This window comes from Cricetulus griseus, chromosome 2 (genome assembly GCF_003668045.3).
Source record: "Cricetulus griseus strain 17A/GY chromosome 2, alternate assembly CriGri-PICRH-1.0, whole genome shotgun sequence".
Classification (NCBI taxonomy): domain Eukaryota; kingdom Metazoa; phylum Chordata; class Mammalia; order Rodentia; family Cricetidae; genus Cricetulus; species Cricetulus griseus.
In genome coordinates, this window is record NC_048595.1 from 82116639 (window position 1) to 82142333 (window position 25695).

Genomic DNA, 25695 nt, shown 5'->3' on the forward strand with positions numbered 1-25695 from the left:
ACCTCAATGGGTGTTACCTATTCAGTTTGTAACCACTACCATGTTAGGAGCAACAACCACAGGGGAGGGACATGGCTTAGCACCTACCCTCCTGGCTCTGATGCTGGTGCAATGAAAGTCACAGAAACAGCCAAGTCAAGTCTAGTACGAAGCATTCCAGGTCAAGAAAAGATGGGATGAACATTGAAGGCAGCATCGTATCCAGTTTGAGGAAGGGGTGCAACAAAGGGTTCTAGGTACAGCTGAGGAGTATAGGATGCGTGGGCAAAAGAAAAGGAAAGTGGAAGCTTCCACAGCAGAGGAAATGCCACAGGTGAGCACTAGTCTGAAGAGGACTGGAGAAACTACAGCTTGAGAATGTAGGAAGAGATGAGGCTGGGCCCTAGGGAGGACTGACAATAAGCAAGGTCCAGGCCATAGGCCATCTAGTTTCCTGGTTTTCTTTTTTTCCCCTTTCTTTCTTTCTTTCTTTCTTTCTCCCCTCTTTATTGCTTACCCATTCATTTATTCTGTAGGTATATGTGGTGCAGTGTAGACACAGAAGTCAGAAGACAACTTGTTAGTTCTCCCCTTCTACCATGTAGCTTTCAAGTATTAAACTCAAGTCATCACCTTTACCTGTTGAGCCATCTCACTGACCTTGGATTCCTGATTTCTATAGCCCACCTGTATATGGGCTCCTCTCCTCTCCTCTTCTCTGACGTCACCCCTCCCTACCTCCAACACCAAGTTCAAACACCACCTCCCCCTCCAGAAGGCCCCTCATACCCTCCCTAAAGGGGGTTCATTCCTCCAAACAGAGCAGGTACAAGGAACCTGTGTATGTGTGCACAGAATGGTAGCATGTGCAGTGGGAGGTGATGTTTACAGTTGGAAGCCAGTCTGTCTGCCTTTGGAGTCACGCCCTCTCTGTGACTCTCTGTGCTCAGTCACCTCATTTGTGAAGCAAGTACCTGGAAAGGTCACCTCGGGACCAGGTATGGTGCTGCACACCTTTAGTCCCAGCACTATGGAGTCAGAAGCAGGAAGATTTTTGTAAGTTTGAAGCCAGCCCAGTATACCTAGTGAGTGAGCTCCAGGACAGCCAACACAACATAACAAGCCTTTGTCTCAAAAACAAAAACAAAGCAAACAATCAAAACAAAACAACAACAACAAAAAAAAAAAACCACTTGCCTCAGGACAGAATAAAGAGACTGGCATACTTAACTCCCAGCAATGAGTTAAAAAGCAAGTGCTTGGTGAGTGCTAACCCTTGTAGTGTTGTGTTGGCCATCATGTCTTACCCCTCTCCCATCCACAGCCTATACAGGCAAGGCAAAACATTGGTAGTAAGTTAACTTTGGGAAACAGGAGCACAGAGTCCATGTCCTTATCTCTCTGACAGTCACTTCTAACCTCCCCAGATACTCTCTTCATGGACTGTCTTCAACAGGTTAGAAATATCCTTATGTGAACCAGGCAGTGGTGGCACACTCTTTTAATCCCAGCACTCGCACTCGGAAGGCAGATAGATATCTGAGTTCAAGGCCAGCCTGGTCTAAATAGTGAGTTCCAGGACAGCCAGGGCTACATAGAGAAGCCCTGTCTCTAAAAACCAATAAAAAGAAAAGAACAAAGATAAGAAAAGAAAAGAAGAAATGTCCTTGTGTTTCACAGGTGACGTCCATCTCCAATCGTGACTTAGAATGGACACCATCCTGGCTCTGTTCTCTTACCCCCAGAATGACCTAGAGCAGGTACCTTTACCTTTCGGAAACCTCCAAGTTTCCATCTGTGCAATGACAGGGAGTTGCTGTCTGGGCAAGAGACTAAGAGGCACTTGGCAAAGGGCTGATGTAAACGTGACTTCCATTTCCTGTTGCAAGCCACACACCTCCCAGCCCTCACTTTCACTTCCAGAAGGAACACACTCCTCAGTCCAGCCCATCTGGCAGGAGTCCAGCACAGGGAGCAGGTACATTTTAATATGCCCCACCCACTGACTTGATGCATTCCGTTTCTCCTCCTCCAGGGACTTTCCTGACTTCCTTCTGTAAATGAAGGAAAGAGCACATGAGCGTACTGTATATAAATATGCTTGGGAAAGCTTTCTCCTCCTCCTCCTTCTTTTTTTTTTTTTCTTTCTTTTTTTTTTTTTTTTTCTTAAACCAAACTTAGTTTCTGTTGTAGGCGGCACATTCCCTAGTCGGGCAGGGCGGGTTGCAGAGGGTTGTCAGAGGGAGGGGGGAGTAAAAAGGGGAGGAGAGGCAGAGCATTAATTCACCCAGTGTGACAGTTGCTCTCCTATTTAATGGGGGGTCTCTGGTCAGAAGGACTCAGAAGTTCCTCCAGGAGAGCAGCAGCATGACTGAGGAGCTGGGGCTGGGCTTTGAGGAAGCAGCCAGAGTAGAGATGCCAGAGGCCAGGGCCAGGCTAGCAGCCAGCAACAAAACATGCTTGGCTGTCATCTGCTGCCTGTTGTCATTTTCCATCCTCGCAGGACTTAGCACCTTCCTGATGCGTGGCCAGCTCCAGGCCCCTGGAAAAGACTGTGCACTGAGGGTAAGTAAGCTTGCTCCTGCCTAGGGAATCAGTGGTCTCTCTGTAGGCAGCCACATAGTCCAATTTGGGACCTATGACAGAGCTGTCTGTCCATGGACAGCATTGCTAGATTCCTTGTACAAAGAAAATACAGAATGGGAGGGTGAGAGGTGGAGAGGTCCCATCTGGTTCTTAACTCTGTGTTTCCAGGGAACTGAATTGTTTCATATCATGTTTATACAAGAATAACTTCACACTTCATATTTTTTTAGATAATTGCAATCATAATGTACTAATACTTTGGAAACATTCCTTTTCCTTAAAAACAAAATGCTCTTAAATTGTATTACATAATGCATGACTGTTGAGGGGAAAGAAACAGAAATCACACACAAAGAAATGAAGATAATGCCTTACTCACAAATTCTTAGAGGTGAAAACTATTAACAATCTAAAGTATATAATTCCTTTCTAGTTTTAATAAGATGGGATTACCCTGAGCTTCATACTATGTAGGAAGGTTTTGTTTGTATGCTAATGACTCTTTAGCAGCATGATGGATAGATGATTATACTATGTTCCTATATGTGTGTGCCAAAATTTGCTTAATAAATTCCCCTTCTGGGATTTAAAAACATTCTTCAGTGCTCAACTAAGAACCTAATGACCCTAAGGTTTCCCTGTACTGATGACTGTCACCAAAAGACTCTGGGAGTAGTAGGGTTAGAGCAGTGAGGGTACAGGTATCCAGGAGGAGACCAGGAGTCAAGACTGGGAACTCCCAGGAAGGATCTGAAAGATCAAAGTGTTTTATTTAAAGACTGTTCTTTAGGGGGGAAATGTCCGCATGATCTGTGATGGCTGATTCAATTTTAGTCCCAAGGATTCAATTCTAAAAGAGAAATTGGGAGGCCTAATTAGAAACCTAGTTTCTAATTATTCTGGAGCAATTTTCATATTGTGGCTAATGTGTAACTTCTGCCACTGCATCAGGGTCAACAAACAGTGATTCAGGCAGCCACGTGTCATGGGTTATAAAATGTAGACATGTACAAATAGACCAGGAAGGCTGCTTAGGTTAGAAGGGAACTGTGGGGATGGAAAAATGGGAGGTCAGGCTTTGATCCCAGGACACACGCAATGGAGGCACTTCAGGGAACTCTGGTCAGAAGAGGACAGCTGTCTTGAACAAAATGTTACCAAGTGGCCTCCAGCACCTGTGTCTCCCTGGGCTCTGAAGGGATCCCTTGCACACACTAGGATCCTACTACCAGGATGCTGTCTATAAGCCCCATGTTGGCAGAAGCCAAAGAAAGCCAACTAGCTCACCAATGGAAGGTGCAGTCCCGGGAAGGGAATCAGCAAGGGAAGTGAACAGATAGGAGGAAGCTAAGTTATCACAAACAGCAACTACTCAGAGTCCCCTTCTTGCCTCCCCTACTCAGGTACCTGAGGCTTGAACCATGGCTGATATATAACAGCTCCCACGAAGAAAGTGCTCTCCTGGAGGAGGGGAGGAAGCACAGGGATGCTTGAGGCCATTGTTGAACCAGGCTCTGGGACATCTTAGTGCATCAAAACAGAAAAGAAAAGGGGGTAAGACAGGATTGCACAGAGCCCTCTAGGTCCTGAAAAAAAGCAGCTAGCCATTCAGAGGAGAGGGCTTAAGGGGAAAAAAAAAACATTTATTAACAGCTTACAGGGATTTAAAAAGGGACCTATTGCTGAGATGCACAGACAGAAAGAATGCAGAGATTCTGGAAGCATCCAGGGTCAGTAGCCTGGGAAGCAGCCACCACTAATCCCTTGGCATGTGTGTAAAAGGAGTTCTAGAGCACTGGTTCTCAACGTGTGGGTCATGACCCCCACGTGGGTTCACATGTCTGATATCCTGCACATTTGCATTGTGATTTATAAAAAAGTACAGTTATGAAGTAGCAAAGAAATAATTTTATGGCTAGGGGGGTCACCACAACATGAGGAACTGTACTAAATTAAGTGTTGCCGCATTAGGAAAGTAGAAAACAAATATTTTTGAGGAATCTAGTAGGAAGCTAACCCTTGGAAAGGACCTGACTGGAGGACGCAAAAGTTTGGGACAGAGAAAAGTGCAGGCAGAGGGGGCAGGAAACAATGACCATTTCCCCCTTTGGACCTTCGATCCCACAGACCAGACTCAAGTGGAAGCCAGGATTCAAAGAATCCAGGGAACAGCCATGCCAAGAGGCTAGCCTCAACAGGAAGGAGCCACACTGAGAAGGGCAGAGATGGAACTGGGGGGTTCTTAAAACAGAATTACAGGCCCAGGAGAGAGAGCAGAATGTGAGATCCAAAGAGGGAAAACTCGGCCAAAATACAGCTCTCAGGGCCCTAGACTTAAAACCCAGCTCAGTCGTTTTTGGCCAAGTGAGAAACAGGCTCCTTGCTTCATATCTTCCAACTGTTTCCTTTTCAGCCAGAAGGGGGCGTTTCTGTCAGCATGCTGACAGCGTTAATGAGACAAGTGCAGGAGCATTTTGCATACCTGGAATGTGGCCCGTTGGCATGCTCAGGATACTGGGATATGATTGCCACTCTATGCCAGGCACCAAACAACCACCAGGGAAACTTGACTTTGGACCTCAAGGAGCTTTGAGGTTGATGCATGAGACTGGGAAGGAAAGAGGAGGCCACTTCCACTTGTGGCCCCAGCTTGGCCACAGGCCACGGTGGCATAGCTCCAAGAAGGCTTTCTGCAAGAGGCCAGGAAGGCACCTGTGAGATAGAAGACTGTGCCTGAGGTCCTGATCAAAGACTTCCTTTGAGTTCAAATTAAGCCATTTCATTGGAAGTGAAACAGCCTGGAGCCTTTGTTTTGAAGATAGGAAAACTGTGGGGGTAGGAATGAAGAGACTTCTCCAAGCTGGTACCTCTAGTCAGAGACAGATCCAAGCTTAAAACCAGACAACCTGAGCCCCACTCTACATCTGGGTGGTGGTGGTTATTCACAATGTACTAGGTTCTAGATATCATACCACAAGAAGATTGCATTCAGCAATGCCATGGAGGAAAGCCACAGCCACTTCCAGCACCCCCATGGCAGCCCAGAGAGGAGTTTCACAGATCAAATCTACAGTACTGTCAGAATCACCCACTAAGGACACCTAGCTTAGCAGGAAATTGGGGCTGCCAGGGAGGGGATGGGGGGAATAGGAGAGGTGGCCGGCCACTCTTATGCTGAGGAAATATAATGGAAAACAAAATTGTCTCCCAACCCAGAAGACCTCTCTCTCTCGAGAAAGGCAGAAGAGAAAGAAATACTTTTATTATTGAATAATCCTTAAGCCAAGATGTGATGTGCATCACAGGCAATCTGCTTCACGGTTGCAGAGGCACAAAGAGATTGCTGCTTTATTTGTATGGGCAAGCAGATACAGCCCGGCACTCTAAAGAGCCAAGAGGCTCACAGCATACATAATAGTACATGCTTTGTTTTTTGAAAGAGTTCACCTATGTGTGTATGTTTATCAATGCATGTAGTATCCCAGAAAGAGCTGAGAAGTTAGTGCTTCTTGCTAACATGCAAGGAGGGGAAGTGGGTGGCTGAGCCACTGGTGAAGAAGGCAAATGTTTATAAACATTCCTTAAACAAAATGTTACATGTTCCCTACTTTTAAAAACATACAAAATATAGAGGTGGTGAAGTGTTTTATGATCTTCAGATTTATGGAAGACTTAGGTGGATTTCAATTTTGGAAAGGCCATTGATCATGAGTTGAGATCTCAAACACAGTCCAAATTCTAGCCTGGCCACTACTTAGTACGTCATCTCCCTTCCCGTGAGCTTTGCTTGCATTTGTATAAAATGTGGATAATTAGAAATAAGGTATGTAAGGTGTCTGGCATTATGGAGATTAGCCAACAGCAGCACTTACATCATGCTGAGCAGAGAAATTCCCTACTTGAGAGATTACTTCACAGAGCACAACTTCCCCACCTGCTGTGGAATCTGCCATTGAAGGAGAGGGAGCAGGTTTCGGTGCTGTGGGGCTTTTCTTGACCTTACGAGTGTCTCTGTTCCCCCTTCTGTACCCCAAACTTACCCCATCACCACAACCTCTCCCCTCAAACCACTCCTTTCATCAGCTGTATTTGACCATGGTCCAGGTATTCTCAAGGGCCCCAAATAGTTGCTACTGCTCCAGAACAGGTGCACTGACCCCTCTGGCCAAGTCTTTATGTGTCATCGTCCCCTCATATACACATCCTGCCAATACTGAACACTCTGAAGCCTCTTGAGCCCACACCAGGCATAGAATGGGACTGAATTCTGTGCAATGAATTGCCTGGACAGTGCAACAGGACTTCCTGCTCAATTCTGGTTGCATCCCTGCCGCCTTTACACTTCCTTCCCAGACTCTCTCCACACTCACCTTAGTCCCCTTTAATCTCATTTCACCACCTTTCTGATAATCCCTGCAAGGCTCCAATGTTTCCTGTACTCCCTCTCCTACCCCTCACCCCAGAAAAGCCTGGAACATAGTAAATGATCAATAAATGCTAGTTCTATTTCCTCTTGGAAAGATACCTAGCTGTGCCTGACAAAGGCATCCACCTTGTATTTCCTGGATGGAAAGGGGAATAAAGAACTAGGCAACAACATATCAGCCTTCCTTGAGCTTCAGACCCACTGTCCAGAAAGTGAGGGAATGAATGCACTTTCTTTCTAGCACTGTAGTAGGAATTCTGCAAGGTGTCCAGAAAGCTATAAGCAAAGAAGGGATTCTCTGTCATGGCCCATCATGTCTCAGTCCCAAACCACAGAAGCCACGAGGTCCAGCCTGAGTGGGGGAGCGTGGACTTAGAAATTCCTAGCAACCCAACGGCTATAAAGACCAGGAACAGGCATCTTGTCATCTTTAGAGAGCTCTAGTTCCATGCTGCAAAACTGGAGTCTCTCCTTTATTCAGCATCTTCCTGGCTGCTTTCTAACCATTCTTCCCTGACCCTGAGACCATTTCTCTTCTATCTCCTTAGACCCTATCAGCAGATATCTCAACCATCCTCCTGTAGACCTCTCCGCAGATACCTCCTAACCTTCTGTCCTCACTCATCTCAGACCTAGCCCTGTGTCCTGGTGAAGGCCTATTCAAATTCTTAGTTCTGTAGAGATGCAAAACTAGGGGACATTCTCCACTGAGGCTATGCCATTCAACAGCAAATCAGCTAGCATCTGCAATACAATGCAGACCAGAGCTCCAGAAGTTTGGACCCCCAAGAAATTCTCTAATGGAATTGTACTCAGCTCCTGACAATTCTCCCCAGAGGATTTCCCTACCTGCTCTGTCTTGGACGGACCTCTTACCTTGCCCAAGATGTTTCCTGTTTTGAAGGTAGACAATAGCCATAACCCTCTGCATTATCTCGGAAATACAAATAGATGAGATAGAGGACTCATGGACAAGTTGATCCAATAGTGGAGCCACTCCTGCTATAACCTGGAAGAATGGCTTATCTCTAAAGTTAGGTTGTAGGCAGCTTCCAAGGAAGACAGTGGCAGTTCACAAGCAGGACAAGACATCAAGCTGCAGGTGTATTTCCCAGGTGATCAGAGATGTAGCACACAAATGGTCACTTCATGGGCCACAATGTCACTTCCTCAATTGAGCCTATACCACACTGAGAACCATACTAGCTGGGCAAACTCCTGTGTCCTCACCCAGCTGAAGAATGCATGCCCCCAGTCACCACAGCTCTTGCACAGTGTAAAGTTGTCTCCCAGCCTGAACTCATGCCACACACAGCTGACAACAGCAGCAAGCTGAGGATTAGAAGTAGATAGGGGTCAATTTGGCTTCCTCAACACTGGTATTCTGAAAAGTCAGCGTCCAGAAGCAAACTATGGACCTACAAAGTCTACAAAGTGTCTGTGTTTGGGGAAAGGAATAACACCACCCCCAAACATCTAAAGGATCCTAAATCTGCTATTCCTAATAAAACAGAGACAATGGCAGCTCTTGTTTACAGACAAGGCAGTAAAAGCCTAGGGAAGGAAGAAGGCACAGACAGCACATTATTGCTTGGACCCAAAGAAAGAAGGAAATGAAATGAATTGGTAGTGACTCCAAGTATGAGCCATAAGGATGGACCTGCCAGCAAATAATCACCAAGGTCAGCTGATGGGCTGGGATCAGGAGTCAAGAAATAACAAAGTTGGGATTTCCAAATTTACTCTGCTGCAAACCTCTGACTCTTCATTCTGCGCCAGGTCAAATATACCATGGCAAGCCTGGTCCAGGCTGACACAGGATGACGTAATGAAATGACCTCAAGTAAGTCATTTCCAGTTGGATTTATCCTTTTGAAAACATGCAGAGGAAGCCTCAAATGCCCTGATTTCTCCTAGACGTGCTGGGGAAAGTGTCTTGGGCCATAAAGCATGAATGTCTTTTCAATTGCAGCTATTATGACAGAAAGAAATGAATATAACTTCCTGTTTGTGAACAGGATAGACAGAGCAGGTGACTACAGAGAGTGGGAGGGAAGGCTAAGTGGATTATTAGTTAAAATACACTCTCAGGGATTTTCCTGGGGAAATGCCAGAAAATCTCAAAGACCAACTAGCTGCTAACCTGTTTGCTTGTGTGCCCTGTGGATGCTTAGAGGGATCCTGGTGTGTGCTCCCGGATATGAATTTGGTCCAAAGGTTCTACTCCCAGGCCCTCTCCCTGCCTTTGACTCTCAGCACTTTCTTAATGTCGCTAAACCTCAGTGATGAAGCTTAGCTTGTTCAGACTATAAAAAGGCTGACATACCAATGCCCAGTACAAAGCCCAGCAAGGAGTACTAGGCTAAGTGGCCTTCTCCTCATTGCCCCAGCCTTTCTTCTGCCCAGCTTGAAAAAGTAGATTCAGTCAAGAGATATGTTTCATAGTCAGTTTGAACCAGGGTTCACTACGAGTCAACTTACAAAAAAATAAATCAATGAAAGAAAGAAGGAAAATAAGAGAATAGTGAAACTGTTGCAACCTGTAAGAATTAAAAGTAGGGGGAATGAGTGGGGAAATTACCAATTATATTTCAAGGGTTAATATATGCTGCAGGTCCTAGACACCCCACTGTCCCACCAAGATGTACACTCATGAGTGTGCACATCAGCTTTTGTGTGTTTTTGTTTTATTCTGACTCTGGTTTCTGAACAACCCTTGAAACTTTCAGTAAACATTTCCACAGCTGCAGCTATGTTCCAGGCAGATTTTAGGGGACCCTTTAGAGATTGGTACTAACAGGCCATGACCACTTAGCTCTAAGCCATTAAAATGTTGTTTCTGTCGTTACATTTATTTATTTTGTTTAAGTATATGAATGTTTTGCCTGTATATGTGTATGTATGCCACATGCATTTCTGGTGCCCAAGGAGGTCAAAGACAATATCAGACCCCTTGAAACTGGGGCTACGGATGGTTGTAAGCCACCATGTAGGTGCTGGAAACCAAACCTCAGTTGTCTACAAGAGCAGCATGTGCTCTTAAGTGCTGAGTGATCTCCCCAGGCCTAAAAGGCTTTAATCTAACCAAAAATACATCTCTCCCAGATTTTTGAGTTGTGAAACGCTGGCTAAAGTCACTAAATCTGAGCTTTGCCCCATTGCTCATTCTGCCTCCGTCTTCCTGAGGTCTGAGAATCTGCTAATCTTGCAGATTACATAATCCAGTAAAAACACAGGCACTTCCCTGACCACTGCCGACAGAGTAGTAAGAGCAGACCAGCCCTTCTGCCTAACCAGTTCTCCTAGAGGGAAAAACATCATCACAAGAAACAGAATTGGATCCTGAGAAGTCATGTTTGGAGGAAATGGACCATTCTGGAGGCGGGGTCTGGGCCCAGGATCAATTTGAGTTTGGAGACTAACGTAGCAGTCTTTTGGAGCTGTCATCTTCTCACAACCCCAGTCACTTAGAAGTGATGGGAGAAACCAAGCTAAGAGGACAAGAAAGTTGTCTTATTGCCCTGTTGTTGCCAGCAGCTGTCTAGAAAGCAGGCACTGGTGCAGCTTGGTTCTTGAACCTTTTCCCAGACAAGCTACTGTTCTATCCCCTCACACCTCATTGATTGCTGCTCCCTATAACAGTAGCTCCCCCTCCGTGCATTATTCTGAAAATCAGTAAAGGAAAGGAAGACAGAGTCCCAGATCATTTTTTCCTGCAGATTTTGGGAGTGGTGTGGTCTTCAGTATTTTCCAGCAGGGCACTAGCTCAGCCTCCGTAACTAGTGGTAATCTGGACCACTAAAACCCCCTGCATCCCAACCGTATATGAAAATAATGTGTCCAGGTAATAGAAACCCAACAGAGCCATCAGGAACTTGTGTGCATATCCCAGATTCCTGCTCACAGTTCTGGGATTCTTAACCAAAGAGGAATGCTCCAAAATGTGTGCTGAGTGTCCATTCAGCCAACATAAGCAGGATGAATGATACAGTTTCTCAGCAGAGAAGTAAATGAAGCAAAAGCAATTCAACTAAGTCAGGTATACTTTTTGTTTACCATGAGGAAATCAATCAAGATCTCCACAATTCTCTTTGAGTACCCCACTTCCCACTTTCTGCCTCATCAAATAGCCAATTTCTTTATAAATTATGCCCATAGCAAGTTAGGCACCAGATAGAAACCAAGCCACTTCTGGGATGCATCTCTACCCCTCAGGTCAGCAAATTATGAATGTGGGACAGTTTGTCACAGCAATTGTTTAGTTTTTCCAAGACCCTTCATTCCCTAGCAGAAAGCCTTGCCATTTTCCAGCCATCCCCGTGTGCAATTGGGACTCCTTATTCTTACACAAGCTGTTAGCATGTCCAGTGTAGCTATTCCTCCCCCATCATCTGGCTAACATATCAGACCTATAAGAATCTGTTCAGACTGGCTCTCATAGCTCCTCACAGTTCTGGACCTCTTTAATGAACCTTGAGCTTGCCCCCACTGTTATCTTGCTGACCCTGTTGTCTTCTGCCTCAACACATCAGGGACTTGTCCATAAGCTGAAGGAGCAGGATTTCTGTCTTTGAAATCCTGAAGTCACCTGATCAAAGTTAACATGCTATTCCACTGCACGTGGGATGTAGGACATTCAGCAAGCCCCATCATCACTATGGGGATGTGAAGAGCATCCAAAATAGAGTGTTTAATGAGACTGGAGGATGTGTTGTCAACATAAATAAGCAACAACTGCACTCTTTGTACTTGTAAATCTCTTCATTCATGCACTGTAGTTTCCTCTTACATGTGAAAACATGGTGGACATCGAAAAAGTAAACAGTTGACGAGACAGATGATTGGATGGGATACGAGACGTCAGGATAAGATAGAAGCGTGGGGGCAGTGAGATGGCACATCGAGTAAATGGGCTCACTTTGAACCTTCAGGGTGAAAGCAAATAACAGATTAGCACAAGCTGTCCTCCAACCTTCACACATGCACTATGCATGTGCACACCTACACAAAAATAAATAAAATGTAATTTTTCAAAAATACAGAACTGTAGCATAAAGGACATGAGGAACCACCAAAGGATTCTAAGCAAATCAAAATCTTGATCAGAATAGAATTCGCTCTAGCTGACCCTCCAGAGAGGACCTAGAAAATAGATGAAAGGAAGAAACCAAAGTTCTGCCAGGAGACTTTAGAGGGACGCAGAGAGCAGTAGGCAGGGCCCAGACACACTGGCACATTGGTGCACACTCTCCTATGTCAGAGCCTGTTCCCTTGAACTCACACAGCTATACCCCCTCAAACACACACATACACACACCCACACCCACACCCACACCCACACACACACACACACACACACACACACACACACACACGTAGTTTTAAGTTGTAGACACAGATCAGATGTCCATGGAAGTGAGAAATAAAATAACCTGTAGTGGAGACTGTGTAATTACAAGACCTAAATCAGAAGCCTGGCTTTTAAAGGTATCAAACATGTTTAAAGATGGTATTATTATTAGTAAGTTCAGGGTCTATCTTGCTCCTGAGCCTTGTGCTCAGGCCTGGGAGTGGTGAGTCTTCCATTTTCCACATATTCTTTGAAATGACTGGAGCATTTTCTTATTTGATCTTCACCTCAACTCTGCAAGTCATTTAAGTTTGGGGGTATTAGTATCCCCAGTTTATAAATGGGTGCACTAAACTCAGAGGACAAAGTGTTTTTCACAAGATCTTATCATTGGCAAAGGACAGAACCACAATCCAAATGCATGTCTATCTGATGCCAAAGTAGTTGCTTTTCCTTTATCATAAGAATCTGAAATGACTCGTGAATTGGGTTGTGATGGTGGAAGAATTCTTCATGTGTCCCATGGAAACAAGAAAGAATGGCAAGGCTGATGGGAAGAGAATGTAGCCATTATTTCTTTGTCTGGATCATTTCTTAAGACTCCAAGAGACAAATATTGCATGGTTTCTTTCATATGTGGACCCTAAATTACATGCAATCATTATAAGGATGCATATAGATGATATAGATATATCTATAGAGGGGTGGATTACATTAAATTAAAATCAAGACACCTGGGAAAAATAAGAGTAGCTTGGTAGAAAGAAAGGAGAAGGCCAGAATATAAGAGGGTGAATGTGCTCAAACTACGTGATATACTTGACTGAGAATGTCTTTGTGAAGTCCTCCATGATGCACAATTAGTAAATGCCAATACAAAGAATAGTTCAAATCTTCAAAATATAGTGGAAAAATAAAGTAGCTTCCACTATTGGGTTACTACAAGCAATGACCAGATGCTTAGGTCTCCTAGGATACAGCAGGAAAAGCTCTCAGATTAAGAGATAAAGATAAGAGAGAGGGAGGACATGGGGGGTTCTCTAGAAAAGGAGTGCAGAGCTGAGATGCAAGCTTCCCAGCAACTGAGATGTTCCAATGCCATTTCCCTCCCAGTAGAGAACCAAGGCTTAGACAGCAGCAGAGTTTTATGGGCATACATCTGTGTGTATTGGGGTAAGAAGGGCTACAAGGACTGAACTGTATCTTTCTTTCTCAACAGGCTATACAAGAACAGAATTTGGAAACTTCACCACAGCCAGTTTGTAAGTGATCATCTTTGATGCCTTTTCTTGTGGAGAATAAAGGAGTTTCTGATAGTTTTAGGATGTAGGCAATTGGAGGTGGGTCTTTAATTGCCACATTGCTAAATCAAGGAATGCGGGCAGACTTAAAGAATAATGGGGCTCCTCATTCATTGTTTAGAAAGCACAACTCTGCTCTGTCTACATGTACAGTCTGTGGCCTGAGTCCAAACTCCCAACTCACAGATATGCTAGGCAATGTGGCCTTCAGACAGATCAATTCAGCCTTCTACACTCATCCACTTCTGACAGTGGTTATCCTTTCTGTCAAGGCAAGTGTAGATGAAATTAGTCAACTCTGAAAGCAGTTCCCAAAACAGCAAAAGTACACAATAGGTTTTGCTGTTTATAATCAAAATAATCTTTATCAATGGATTTTATATTAGAGAACATGTTTGACTTTAATACAAAAGCCAACATGAAATTATAAGGTCCTTCTCTAAGACTAATGAAAAAAGGCCTAGAAAGGGAAAAGAATCTGCCAAGGTCATGGAGCAACAGAGTGGAACCTACTTGCTTCCCATCCCTTCTCTGTTGCACTATCCATACTCTTCAGTGGATATGGTAAAAGAACCATAAAGAATCCAAAAAGTCAATTGGCTCTCACAGAACAGTCTCAGAGAAGAAGCAATGAGCCATGGTTTATTAGACTCTAACTAGGAGCCAGGAACCATATGAACACAACATTCAAGGTAGAGATTGCTGTGCCCATTTCACAGATAGGAGAACAGAGTTCATGCCAGGAAACTTTCCCAAAGTCCTTTGCACTCAAGACTCGTACTCCATAGTCGCCCGAGCCCCCACGGGTGCATCCTACAGATGCTATACCCATGCCAATCCAAAGCCCACGAGGCATGAAGCTGAATTGCAAGAGATGGGGTTGATGTTCCTTTCCCATCACAGGTTCTGTCTTTTCTCTGTTACCCATTATTCAAATCCTATTTCTTCTCTTGTTACAGACACACCTTCCAGAGCCAAGCCACGGGCACACCTGACAAGTAAGACTTCATGTACTTCCTTAAACAACATGGGTCATAGTCCTGAGATTTCTTTCATTATATTTACCAAAACTCACTGTGGTGGCTTCAAACTGGCAACAGAATTGACAATCAAGGACTTTGAATAATTTCTTCTCTGTGACAGATCCAAGGACCCACGTCTCTCGGGTGCTCACTCCTCTTGAGTCAGCCTTCTACCTGTCTCTCCTGCTTTTCTCTGGCATACACATGCCCAGCCATAAAAATGGCTTTCCTCCATCTGGGTCTGTCAAGTATTTCTGGAACTTATAACAGATGAAAGATCCCTGGATTGACTTGAAGGGTCTGGGGAGATAGCTCGGTGAGTGAAATACTGTTGTTAATGAACCTGGGTTCAGACCCCAGCACCCATGTAAAATGCCAGGCATGGTAGTATATTCCTGTAATGCTGGTGCTGGAGTGCAGGTTCAGTCAGATCTCAGAAGCTCACTGGACAGTCAGGCTAGCTGAAACACTAAGCTCCATGTTCTGTGAGACCCATCTCAAAAATTAAGGTGGAAAGCAATAAAGGATGACACTCAGTATCAACTTCTGGTTTTCACATGTGCACACATAGTGAACATGCAAACACACACACACACACACACACACACACACACACACACATACACACACACACACATACACACACAATATATAAACACACATGCAAAAAAAAATATTCGGGAACTCAGACAATAATTTTCATGCTCCTAGTCAAACAACAGGCTATACGGATTGCCTCTCTGGAGACATAATGGGACTAGTTTTAGCATCATCTGGGAAAACATGTTAATCACTGCATCATCCATAGTGAAGGGACAGAGACCACCAGATGTGATTGACAAGATGTCTATATGGAGGCTCCAGAGCTTCCCAAGAGCCACTTAATGTAGAGACTAGAGGAGTCCACATCCATTCAGGACATGCACCAAGCTTGTAAAAGAGACTCTAGTCCAGTCAGCAATGGGAAAGATACCTTAGAAGGTCCAGAGTCTAGGTTCCCAGTCACCCATTGGATGTGCAGGTTGTTAAATTGTTCCTTAAAACAGAAGTTATCCCCAAACTGTAGTGTCAGTACACAATGGTGATTACCGAGAGTTTCCAAAGCAGTTATAGGAATTAAGACATTTTCGTTGACTCTAAAAGTGATAGTTTTGTTGCATATTATCCTATTTGACATCAGTGGTTTGAAACACATTTAGTTCTACTCAATTCCTTTAACTACAGACATATTTCATAAAGCACTGACTAATATGTTTTATATAATGTAGACATAGGAGTGATGCAAGCGTAAGAACATATAAAATATATAAAATGACACAGGCTTACTCTTTAATCTGTCTAAATGAAACATGGTGTTTTATTTGAACAGAAAAATTGAGCCCAACAGTACCCAGCTTACTGTAATCTATAAAATGCCCACATTTGTTATGTCCACTTCATCTTCAGAACAAGGCTCCAAAGAGCCCTATCCTCAGCTTCCAGGTGAGATGCTGAGGTGCAGAAGAGAAAACCAACATGTGCAGTTGATTAAAGAGCTTTACATAGTGTGGAATTAGAGTTGGTACTGGGTCCAAGTGGCCCAAAGCCCAGCTTCCTCCCATTCCACAAGTCTATTTGCATTGACTTATATTTGGCCTTGTCAGTGTAGGAGAAGAATTGCCAAAATGTTCTGAGTCTCTGGTTCCAACATGTCCTCAGGTAATTCATTATTGATTACTGCCTGCTTTGTGACATTGGACCATAGTTCTGTGATGTAATGACCAAGTTGGTCTCTCTCTCTTTCTCTCTCTCTCTCTCTCTCTCTCTCTTTCTCTCTCTCTCTCTTTCCTCTCCCTCCCCCCTCCCTCCTTCCCTTCTTCTCATTGAAATAGGGTTTGTCTGAAACATGAATGCTACTAAAGATAAGTGTATTCCCCCAATAGCCATGGATTTTACACCTCCTTTATTCCTTCTCAGGAGTGCTATTTATCTTTTTGTTAAGGAAAGACATGCCAAATAAAAATAAACACAGATTTAGTAAGATGGCACATGTGCAAAAGGAATTTTTCTGGAAGGAAGGAGAATGAGGGAAGGGTAAAGTCATGTCATATATTCCATGTTTGTGGTTAACTGTTTCCAGGATGTCTGGCAAACAGTCCAATCTTCAGATGCTAAAGTCCTTTATATAAAAATGACATAGCATTGATAAAACCTACACATCTCCTCTCAATGTGTGCTAAATACTTCTGGCTGTCTTTTAACACCTAATACAATGTAAATAGCTTTACTATATTGTTTAGGGAAATGTGAAAAGAAAAGAGCCCGAGTTCAATACATGTCATTTACCCCCAATATTTTTGTATCCTAAATTGGGATGCATGGTCAGGTACAGAACTGTGGATGGGGAGGATGTTGGTATAATCGTGGAAATATCACACTTGGAAGCAGACTTTGACACAAAGCCTGCCAGTTTCTCCAGTGAAGCTAAAAGGCCTTTTCCTTGTAAGGAATGGATAGGAAAAGCTGGAATGAACCAGGCATGGGAAAGAAGGATAAAGAGTTATCAGAGCTACTCAGAGAATGTCATAGCCCTAAGTCAGCCTTATCTTCCAGATAGCTGGGTGCTGGTCAGGCTGAGGGTGAGGCAAAGATGAGGGGCCTGAAGAGTAACTGATTCTATATGGATCTTTTTCCAATTGGTCAGTGAGGATAACAGGTGGACTCATCATTCATGGGTCCAGGAATGAGGACTGGGATGGTCTGGTGCTGGGACTTGTCCTGGGTAAGCAAGCTGTTATTAGTAAATTCTTTTCAGGTACACAGAAGAATGAAGGATTTCTTAACTTTCACTGTGTCTATGTAGAATGGCAATTTATAAATAAGAAAAATTTTAGCCAGGCAGTGGTGGCACAAATCCCAGATTTGGGAGGCAGAGGCAGTCGGGTCTCTGTGAATTGAGGCCAGCCTGGTCTACAAAGGGAGTTCCAGGGCTACACAGAGAGATGCTGTCTCAAAAAAGAAAAGGAAAACAATTTATAGTGAGTCAAACATGAAGGACCACACTCCAGGACACAAGTAAATTATCAGAAATGCGACAGTTCTGACTGTGAAGACATTGTATAAGCTCTTAGAGTCACAAAGGACAGTGAGTGCCGGAAACTGGGGCTGGAAAGATGGCTCAGTCTATACACTACCTGCTGGGAAGCAGGAGGACTTAACTTGGATCCCCAGCACCCACCTGAAAATCTAGGCACAGCCATGTATGCCTGTGTCCCTAAAACTGGAATGGCAGAGACAGGTAGATCCCTACAACTTTCTAGCCAGCCCGTCTACACAAATTGGTAAGCTCCAGGGTCAGTAAAAAAAATCCTGTAAATAGGGTGAAGAGCAACTGAAAAAGGCACCCTGCTTCCACCTCTGGCCTCCATATGCACATGTACCTGCCTGCACATGAGTAGACACGACACAACACACACACACACACACACACACACACACACACACACACACACACACACACGGGAAACAGACAAGAACACAAGACTTTACCAAAGGCCACAGGTTCTGATCTGTGCCAATTAAACTTCTCTCTTATATTTGCAGTTCTTAAACAAACTCCAGCTCCACAGATGAAAAATCAGTTCCCCGCCCTGCACTGGGAGCATGAACTAGGCTTGGCCTTCACCAAGAACCGGATGAACTACACCAACAAATTCCTGGTGATCCCAGAGTCAGGAGACTATTTCATTTACTCCCAGATCACATTCCGAGGGCTCAAATCCAGGTGTGGTGACACCAGCCAATGGAGACAACCAAGCAGGCCAGACTCCATTGTTGTGGTTATCACCAAGGTAACAGACAACTACCCTGAGCCTGCCCACCTCCTCACAGGGACCAAGTCTGTGTGTGAAATAAGCAACAACTGGTTTCAGCCCCTCTACCTTGGTGCTATGTTCTCCCTGGAAGAAGGGGATAGGCTGATGGTCAATGTCAGTGACATCTCCTTGGTGGATTACACAAAAGAAGATAAAACTTTCTTTGGAGCCTTCTTGCTATAAGGGGAAAACAACCATAATCATGCAGGACCTCCTTGTGTCCTACTTCCCAATTGTCTTTGCTCATATGAAACTATAATCAGGGCTTTGGGGGGATCAGGAATAGGGGACAGTGGTTTAGCTACATAATTTAGGAATCCAAAGCTGATCTTCTATATACCTTATGGACTGAAACAGTAAATGGAAAATTCAGGAGAGCTCATGTTTGGCCCAGACCTGCTGGGTTTTAAAAATTGAAACACCCATCTCCAATGGCACAATCTACTGCTCTCAGGACATGATGTTTCTGAGGTGCCCTCCTTCCTGTTTGTTGGTCAGGTGAGGATGTGACTCCAGTCTGGCTACATGGTCAGAAATGGAGAATGAAATGTTCTGCCTGCATCTGTCTCCATGGTGCATGAGCACATCAAGCAACACAGACTTTCTGAAAAGGGCTTGCACAAAAGCAGTCAGAGTGACCTGCTCACCACCTCCACTAAACCCAAGCTTTGTGTCATGGCCTTCAGGGCTGCCCATGGGTGATCTGGATGGCTTGGAAGTTTATCCAAGACAGGGATCTCCTGGCATCCTGAAATTACATATATATATGTAATTTTCTGGATTATATGTATATAATATAATATGTCATATCATATTTTATTATATTATATTATATTATATATAATATTATTAGGAATGCATTATCAAGCATTCCTAATTAGACTGAAACCAGCCCTTCTGTGTCCAAAGTGCTGTTCCCACAACAAACACCAGGCTACTGTTTTTAAAAGCAAGATAGGAAAATGTATTTTTTAAAAATATGTGATGGAGTCAGGGGTGTTGTTACACATCTATAATCCCACCATGTGGGAGACTGAGCCAGGAGGCTTGCCATGATTTTGAGGACAACCTGGGCTAAGTAGTAATTTTCAGGCAAGCCGGGGCTATCTTAAAATCAAGAACCTTATCTTAAATTAAAATACAAAATAGAACACAGGCTGGTCTTTAAAGATAAAGTAATATATTCAAGGATTTGGGAAAGGGGGCATGTGTTTTAGAAAACAATTAATTTAGTGAGAAATGCTTTGCTGGTTAAATGCTTCTCAAAAGGCTGCTGAACTCAAATTGATTCCATAAACATTTTCTTAGTACTTACTTACCCTGGGGACAGAGAAAAAAAATTATTTTGGTCTCAGATCCACTCATTCTAACAGTTTGGCATCTCCATTGCCTGTGGAGCTTTTAATCACTCTGGATGCATTAGCTAATTAATTAGGTAACTCAAGACACATTGGTATTTTTTTATTATGAATATGGGCACCATTTGATGAAGATGATCATTAACAAAATGATTTGTATTTCCTCTTGAGAATTTTTATAACAGCTATACAAGGGCAGTCTCCCATAAATAAATGAGAGGGGAATGTAAGGCTACAATTCCCTATGATGAGACCCAGCATTGAAACAGCAAACACAAAGAAGTTGTTATTTACTGACCTCAAATTTTGACACAAACACCTTTGAAACTGCTAGAACTTTATGGATGCCTACAGGTGCAGAAAAGTCCATGTTCCCAGCAAAAGCCATAATCAGCATTCATAAGTCACTTGAATTTTGACCTTGGCTTTGGATCCATTTAGCAAAACACAATTGTTAGGCTGTAATTTCTGAGGTGATTTTGTTATTTTACTAAGGTAAAGTGGGAAAAGGGAAAGTGCACTTTTAGCACTTCATCTCTTGAAACATAATCAGGTTCCACGCATGCCAGAACCCTTGGATCCATTTCAGTGCAAACTACATCACCCCAAAGGAAATTCCAATTCTGTGCTTGCCAGTAACTCCTCTGGATTATAGAAGTCCACGAGTTTGCTGTGCACAAGGCACAGCCATTGCCAGCACTCTTTTGCATGGTATTTCTCTCAAGTACTTACTCAATTAGATTTCCATGATTGTGACACTGGGGATTAATTTCTAGAGCAGGTTTGCTTATGTTCTGTCCCTTGCCAAATACATGCAGATGTATCTGGCCTCAAAAATCCCCTGGTTTTTAGGGCTTAGAGTCCTGGGAGTGTTTTGCTGTTTTCCATCCTATTTATTTAAATTTGCATTATTGTCCTGAATGTTAGCAGAATTATAACATATTGGCTGCTAGCCTTTGAAGAACTCAGTGAGCCCTTTGGTAGTGGTGACAGTATTAGATCAGAGTAGTTACACTGATACCTTGGCCTGCTCTATTATAGTCAAAACTTTCTGAGCTCTGTGACACATTTTGCCTCTTCCATTTACCCATACTGAGGAAACTCAGAAGCCCAATTTGCAGCTATTTTTCCAGAGCTACACAGTGTATTAATGGAAAAGCCAGAGCTAGAAGTCTTGTCTTCCAACGCTCTACTCTTGGCAAATGGCACTCAATTTGATGCAACTAGAGGAGATATCGTAGAAAGGCAGATGAAATATCTTTGACTACCTGTGGAGCAATGTAGAAGAGTAAGGAGACTGCTTACACATGGTGTTCATACCTAAACCAAGTTTCTGCCTCCAAATAGATTTTTTTTTGCCTGGTAGTGATTGCTCATTCTCTGGAAAGAGTCAAGCAAAAGGAGAATTTTGTATAAGCTATTGCATCATGGAGGTCAGAGAAGGGATTAAGTCAAAGGATTCCCATTTCCAAATCTATGGCCATGTAGCCACCCATTGGATCATGACAAACTTGACAAGCCTACCAAGAGTTTGGTGGTTCCCGTTGAGCTAGAAGAGTTATCTCTAAGCCCACCCATCAACTCTGGGGTCTTGGCCAGTAGAGAAAATGTTATAGGATTTTAGAGTTGACATGCACTGCAAAGTTTATCTATCCAAACTTACATCACTTCAAAAATGAAGGAATATAGGCTAGAAGTGACATAACTTGGTGCTGGGCAGTAGCTTGATGGAATGTTGAGACAAAACTCAATTTCCTGTCCCCTGATACCATACTCAGCAGCCTTTTGATGTGTGAATTGTTGACTAATTTGGGGGTTTTATTTTGTTTTTTTCATTTTTGGAGCACCTGCCACACCCAGATGCTTTCAAGACAATGGGGTCAGTGACAGGCATTTGCAGCACTGCTGTGTGCACATAGGAGGAAGGAGACCCACAGTAATAAGTAAACAGAATAGTGAACGTACATGATGTTAGTCTTAAAGTGATTAAGACACACCATTTTCCCCTCTTTTGTCTCAGAGGGCATACAGGCTGAACAGACGTGTGTGTTTGCCTGATTTTAGTGATAAGCCCTATGTGCTTTCATTGGTTGTATGTTTTATGTTAAAACGTCACATCACCATGGTAAAATGCATATTGTATGTTGTTGGGTATGTAATTAACTAGTATGCATCCCATGTATGAATTCTAATCTCTGTAAATGAAAGATTATATATGTTAACATATGTAATAGTTGTAATTTAATAAACTGGCATTGAAGGCTGCAGAAATCTGATTGTCAATTCTTTTATATATAACATAAATCTTTATTGATTCTTTGTGAATTTCACATTATGTACCCCAACCCCGCTCAATTCTCAGTCCCTCCATATCTGCCCATCAGCCTGGCAACAGCATCCTCCCTGAAAGAAACCCCCCCAAAAATTAAAATAAACGGGGAAAAATCCACCTCACTGCTCTGTCTTTGCACATCTCTTCATTTATCCTAGTGGCATTAGGTGCTACAGTGTGTCAGGAAGTATACACTTTTGTCCAATCAGCCCTACCAGCAAAATGGTCATTGCAATGGATCTTGGTCTGATTCAAGGCCTCTGGCACTCCATCACCACTGAACCCTCACCAAAACTCCTCTAGGATATCCCACTGTGGCCCCTAGTCATGGAGATCCTGCTGCTGTCTTTCCCGGACCTGTCCTTTCATGTGTTCCAGCAGGTCAGAGATGGGCAGATGTAAGAGTGGGCCATGCCAAGTCCCAGGATGTGGGTCTAGGAGGTAGCTGAGCTGGTCAGTATAGGCCACTAGGACCACCCCCTGTTAGGTGAGGGGGCAGAGTAAGCTCTCCTGGGCCCATGGTGATGGGTGTGGTCACCTCTCACAAGTATAGGGGCGCCTCCCTCACCAGGGATGGGATCAGCTACCCCAGAGTCAGTGAGGGCAGGGCCAGCTCCACACAGCCTTTGGATTTCAACATAATTGGTTCCTATGACCCTCTGCAGTAACATGGGCCGTAGTGTAGCAGAAACACAGACCCAGACCTGATCCAGAGGACACCATGGCCCCATGTGGCAGGACAAGCCAACCAGACTGGCATGGCTCTGGTGGCAACACAGCCCTCAGACATCAACATGGCCACAGGTTTCAACCTAGACACTGGGCATCCATGTGATCTTTGGTGGCACCAGGTACCATGGACATTAATACAAACCCTGGCAATGGTAGGACCACATACCCAGATAGGATCCTCACACCAGCCCTTGCCTGGATGTCTCCAGGTGGCAGCTCAGGCCACTCAGATTGGCATGGCCCCTTCAGCAGCATGGCCCATGGACACCAACATGGTCCTAGGTGGTGATCCAGACCCTTGGCATTGGTGTGGTCTTTAATGGTATTGGGAGCCATGGACAAATTATGTCTATTCTTTTATCAATCAGTCCCTTTATTTTTCTGGATAAGTATCCAAGGGTAATCTCTTTGGACTATTTTTTGTTTGTTTTGTTTTGTTTTTAATGCATCTAGGGGTCTGGGGAGATGGCTCAGCCACTAAAATGCTTGCAACGCAAACAAGAGAAGAGTTTGGATCCTGCAAAGCTACATGGAGGTCGGGTGGGAGTGGCAGCCATCTGCATCTTCAGATTATTTGGAAGGTGAGACAGGGATCCTTAAAGCAAGCTGGCTGATGAAACCAGCTTCTTCATCGAGCTCTGGGTTCAACTGAAAGATCCCACTGCATTGAATAAGATGGAAAACAAATTCCTGACATTAACCATGAGCCCCCACCCATGCATGCACATATGCATGCATGCACCCACCCACCCCCCCACACACACAGGTGTATACCCTCACACATGAGAACACACACATATGCATGCATATCACATACACATAGATAGGAAAAAATGCATCTAGCTGTTCATACCCACAGCGTGATTATAGACTGTGAAACACAAACAGATTGAAAGGAGTACAGGGTGAGCCCACTGGCTTCCATCAGTGAAACCAGAGGCTGCAGCTGTAGCTTAGTTGTGCAGTGAACATCCCTGAAAGAACAGGAATAGAATGGGATCACTTGATGGAGCTATGACCCTGTGTCTGAAGTTAGGCCTGTACCTCCCATGCAAACAGCAGCCAAGGGCTGAGGAGATGATCAGTGGGTAAGGGTTTCTGCTATACAAGAATGAGGTTCTGAGTTCAGATCCCCAGTACCTATGTAAAAAGCCAGGGGTAGCCACAGACACCTGGACCGCTAGTGCTTGAGACTTTGGAAAATAGAAGGATCACAGGGACTTGATGGTCACCAGCCTGTGGGGGCAAACAGTGGGCTCCATATTCAGTAAGAGACCCTGAGTCCAAAGAAATGATAGAGAGTGCTAGAGACAGACACCCAAACGTCCTCCTCTGGCCTACACATACACTCACTTGCACACACCTATGCACAGAGATGCACACAAACAGCAATAGAAATAACTTAAAAGAGAGCTAGGCATGGTAGTATATGCATGTAATCCCAGAACTCAGGAGTCTAAAATAGGAGGAACATGAGTTCAAGACCCACCTGAGCAACAAAGTGAGATTCTGTCAAATAAATAAATAAATAAATAAATAAATAAATAAATAAATAAATAATCAAAAGGGCTCAATACTTCCATTTCTGCCCACTTACCAGAGCAGTAGACCAGCTCACATCTGGTGCTCAGTCAGTAGTAATGGGAACTAGCCTAAATTGCCAATTGTTTTTGGCAAAGTCTCTCTGTGTATTCCTGGCTGCCCCAGAACTCACTATGTAGACCAGGCTGTCCTCAAACTCAGAGATCCACCTGCCTCTGCCTCCCAAGTACTGAGACTGGAGGGATGTGTAACCATTGCCAACATTAAGTTGACATTTTTAAGGAAGGGTAAAAACAGCACATATCAGAAAATCTCTCTCTCCCTCTACAGGTAGAAGCAGACACAAAAGGAAGGGGAGTGAGGCTCGGCTGGGAAACATCTGCCTCAAAGTCTCCTTCTGGCTAGTCTGGGAGAGGCTCAAGGTCTTTTCCCTTCTCACTCATCTGTGCCCATCCCTGGAAGTGACATAGAACAGTTTGTTCTTGACATTTGCAGCATGAAATGAATCATTGGCTTTAAATGTACTGATAGCTAAGACCAATAAAAATTCATCATTTCAATTTTCCAGAGGAAAATACTGAGGAAAGTGTAATGTAGGTCAGCAAAAAAACAAGTTTTCCAGCAGATTCTCCAAATGACTCTCCATTGCCAGGAACACTAGAGCAAAAAGACAAAGCCATTTACCGTCTCTCCAGAGTTGGTCTAGTTGCCTACAGGGGATAGCCAGTGACAGATGTGATTCCTGATTCCAAAAGACTGAGATTGCCCTTCTGGCTGTTAGCCAGTGTGATCACAGTCAGTATTTATCTGGCATCAACCTACCCTACACACACATACACAATCACAATAACAATCAACACTACCGTTCCAATACGGAATCATACAAAGCACAGCAAGTGAAGGAAAGAAGACCCATGTTCAAGGCCCTGGTCTGCCAGTTCACTGATTGTGAGGCCTTGGGCCAATACTTTCATAAGGTTCCATTTCCTTCTGATTAAGAGCAGGCATCAAATTTATCCCTAAATGGAATGAGACCCTTTCCCTAAAGGCTTATGAGTCTATGCTGAAGAGGAGGCTGAAAGATTGTCAGGTGGTAGATGATGCCAAGGAAACTGCATTTCCAAGTGTAACAGGGCTGATGCACATAAGCACTCAGGGACTATGACATAACACACAAAACCTGCACAGTTTCAAGCTAGACACAATCCCAGCA

At 43.9% G+C, this 25695-nt stretch overlaps 1 protein-coding gene across 1 annotated transcript; it reads left to right on the top strand.

Annotated features, from left to right (window-relative positions):
* The first annotated feature begins 2199 nt into the window (after positions 1–2199).
* On the top strand, positions 2200–22147 carry Tnfsf15 (TNF superfamily member 15). The gene is made up of 4 exons (XM_027400266.2): positions 2200–2544; positions 13561–13603; positions 14602–14640; positions 18247–22147. The coding sequence occupies exons 1-4, from the start codon at positions 2347–2349 to the stop codon at positions 18699–18701; spliced, it is 735 nt and encodes a 244-aa protein (XP_027256067.1). The 5' UTR covers positions 2200–2346; the 3' UTR covers positions 18702–22147.
* The last annotated feature ends 3548 nt before the right edge of the window (positions 22148–25695 follow it).

Coding starts and splice junctions, on each gene's coding strand:
- Tnfsf15 (XM_027400266.2), top strand. CDS start 2,347: ATGACTGAGGAGCTGGGGCTGGGCTTTGAGGAAGCAGCCAGAGTAGAG. Junction 2,545..13,560: donor GAAAAGACTGTGCACTGAGG/GTAAGTAAGCTT, acceptor CTTTCTCAACAG/GCTATACAAGAACAGAATTT. Junction 13,604..14,601: donor AACTTCACCACAGCCAGTTT/GTAAGTGATCAT, acceptor CTCTTGTTACAG/ACACACCTTCCAGAGCCAAG.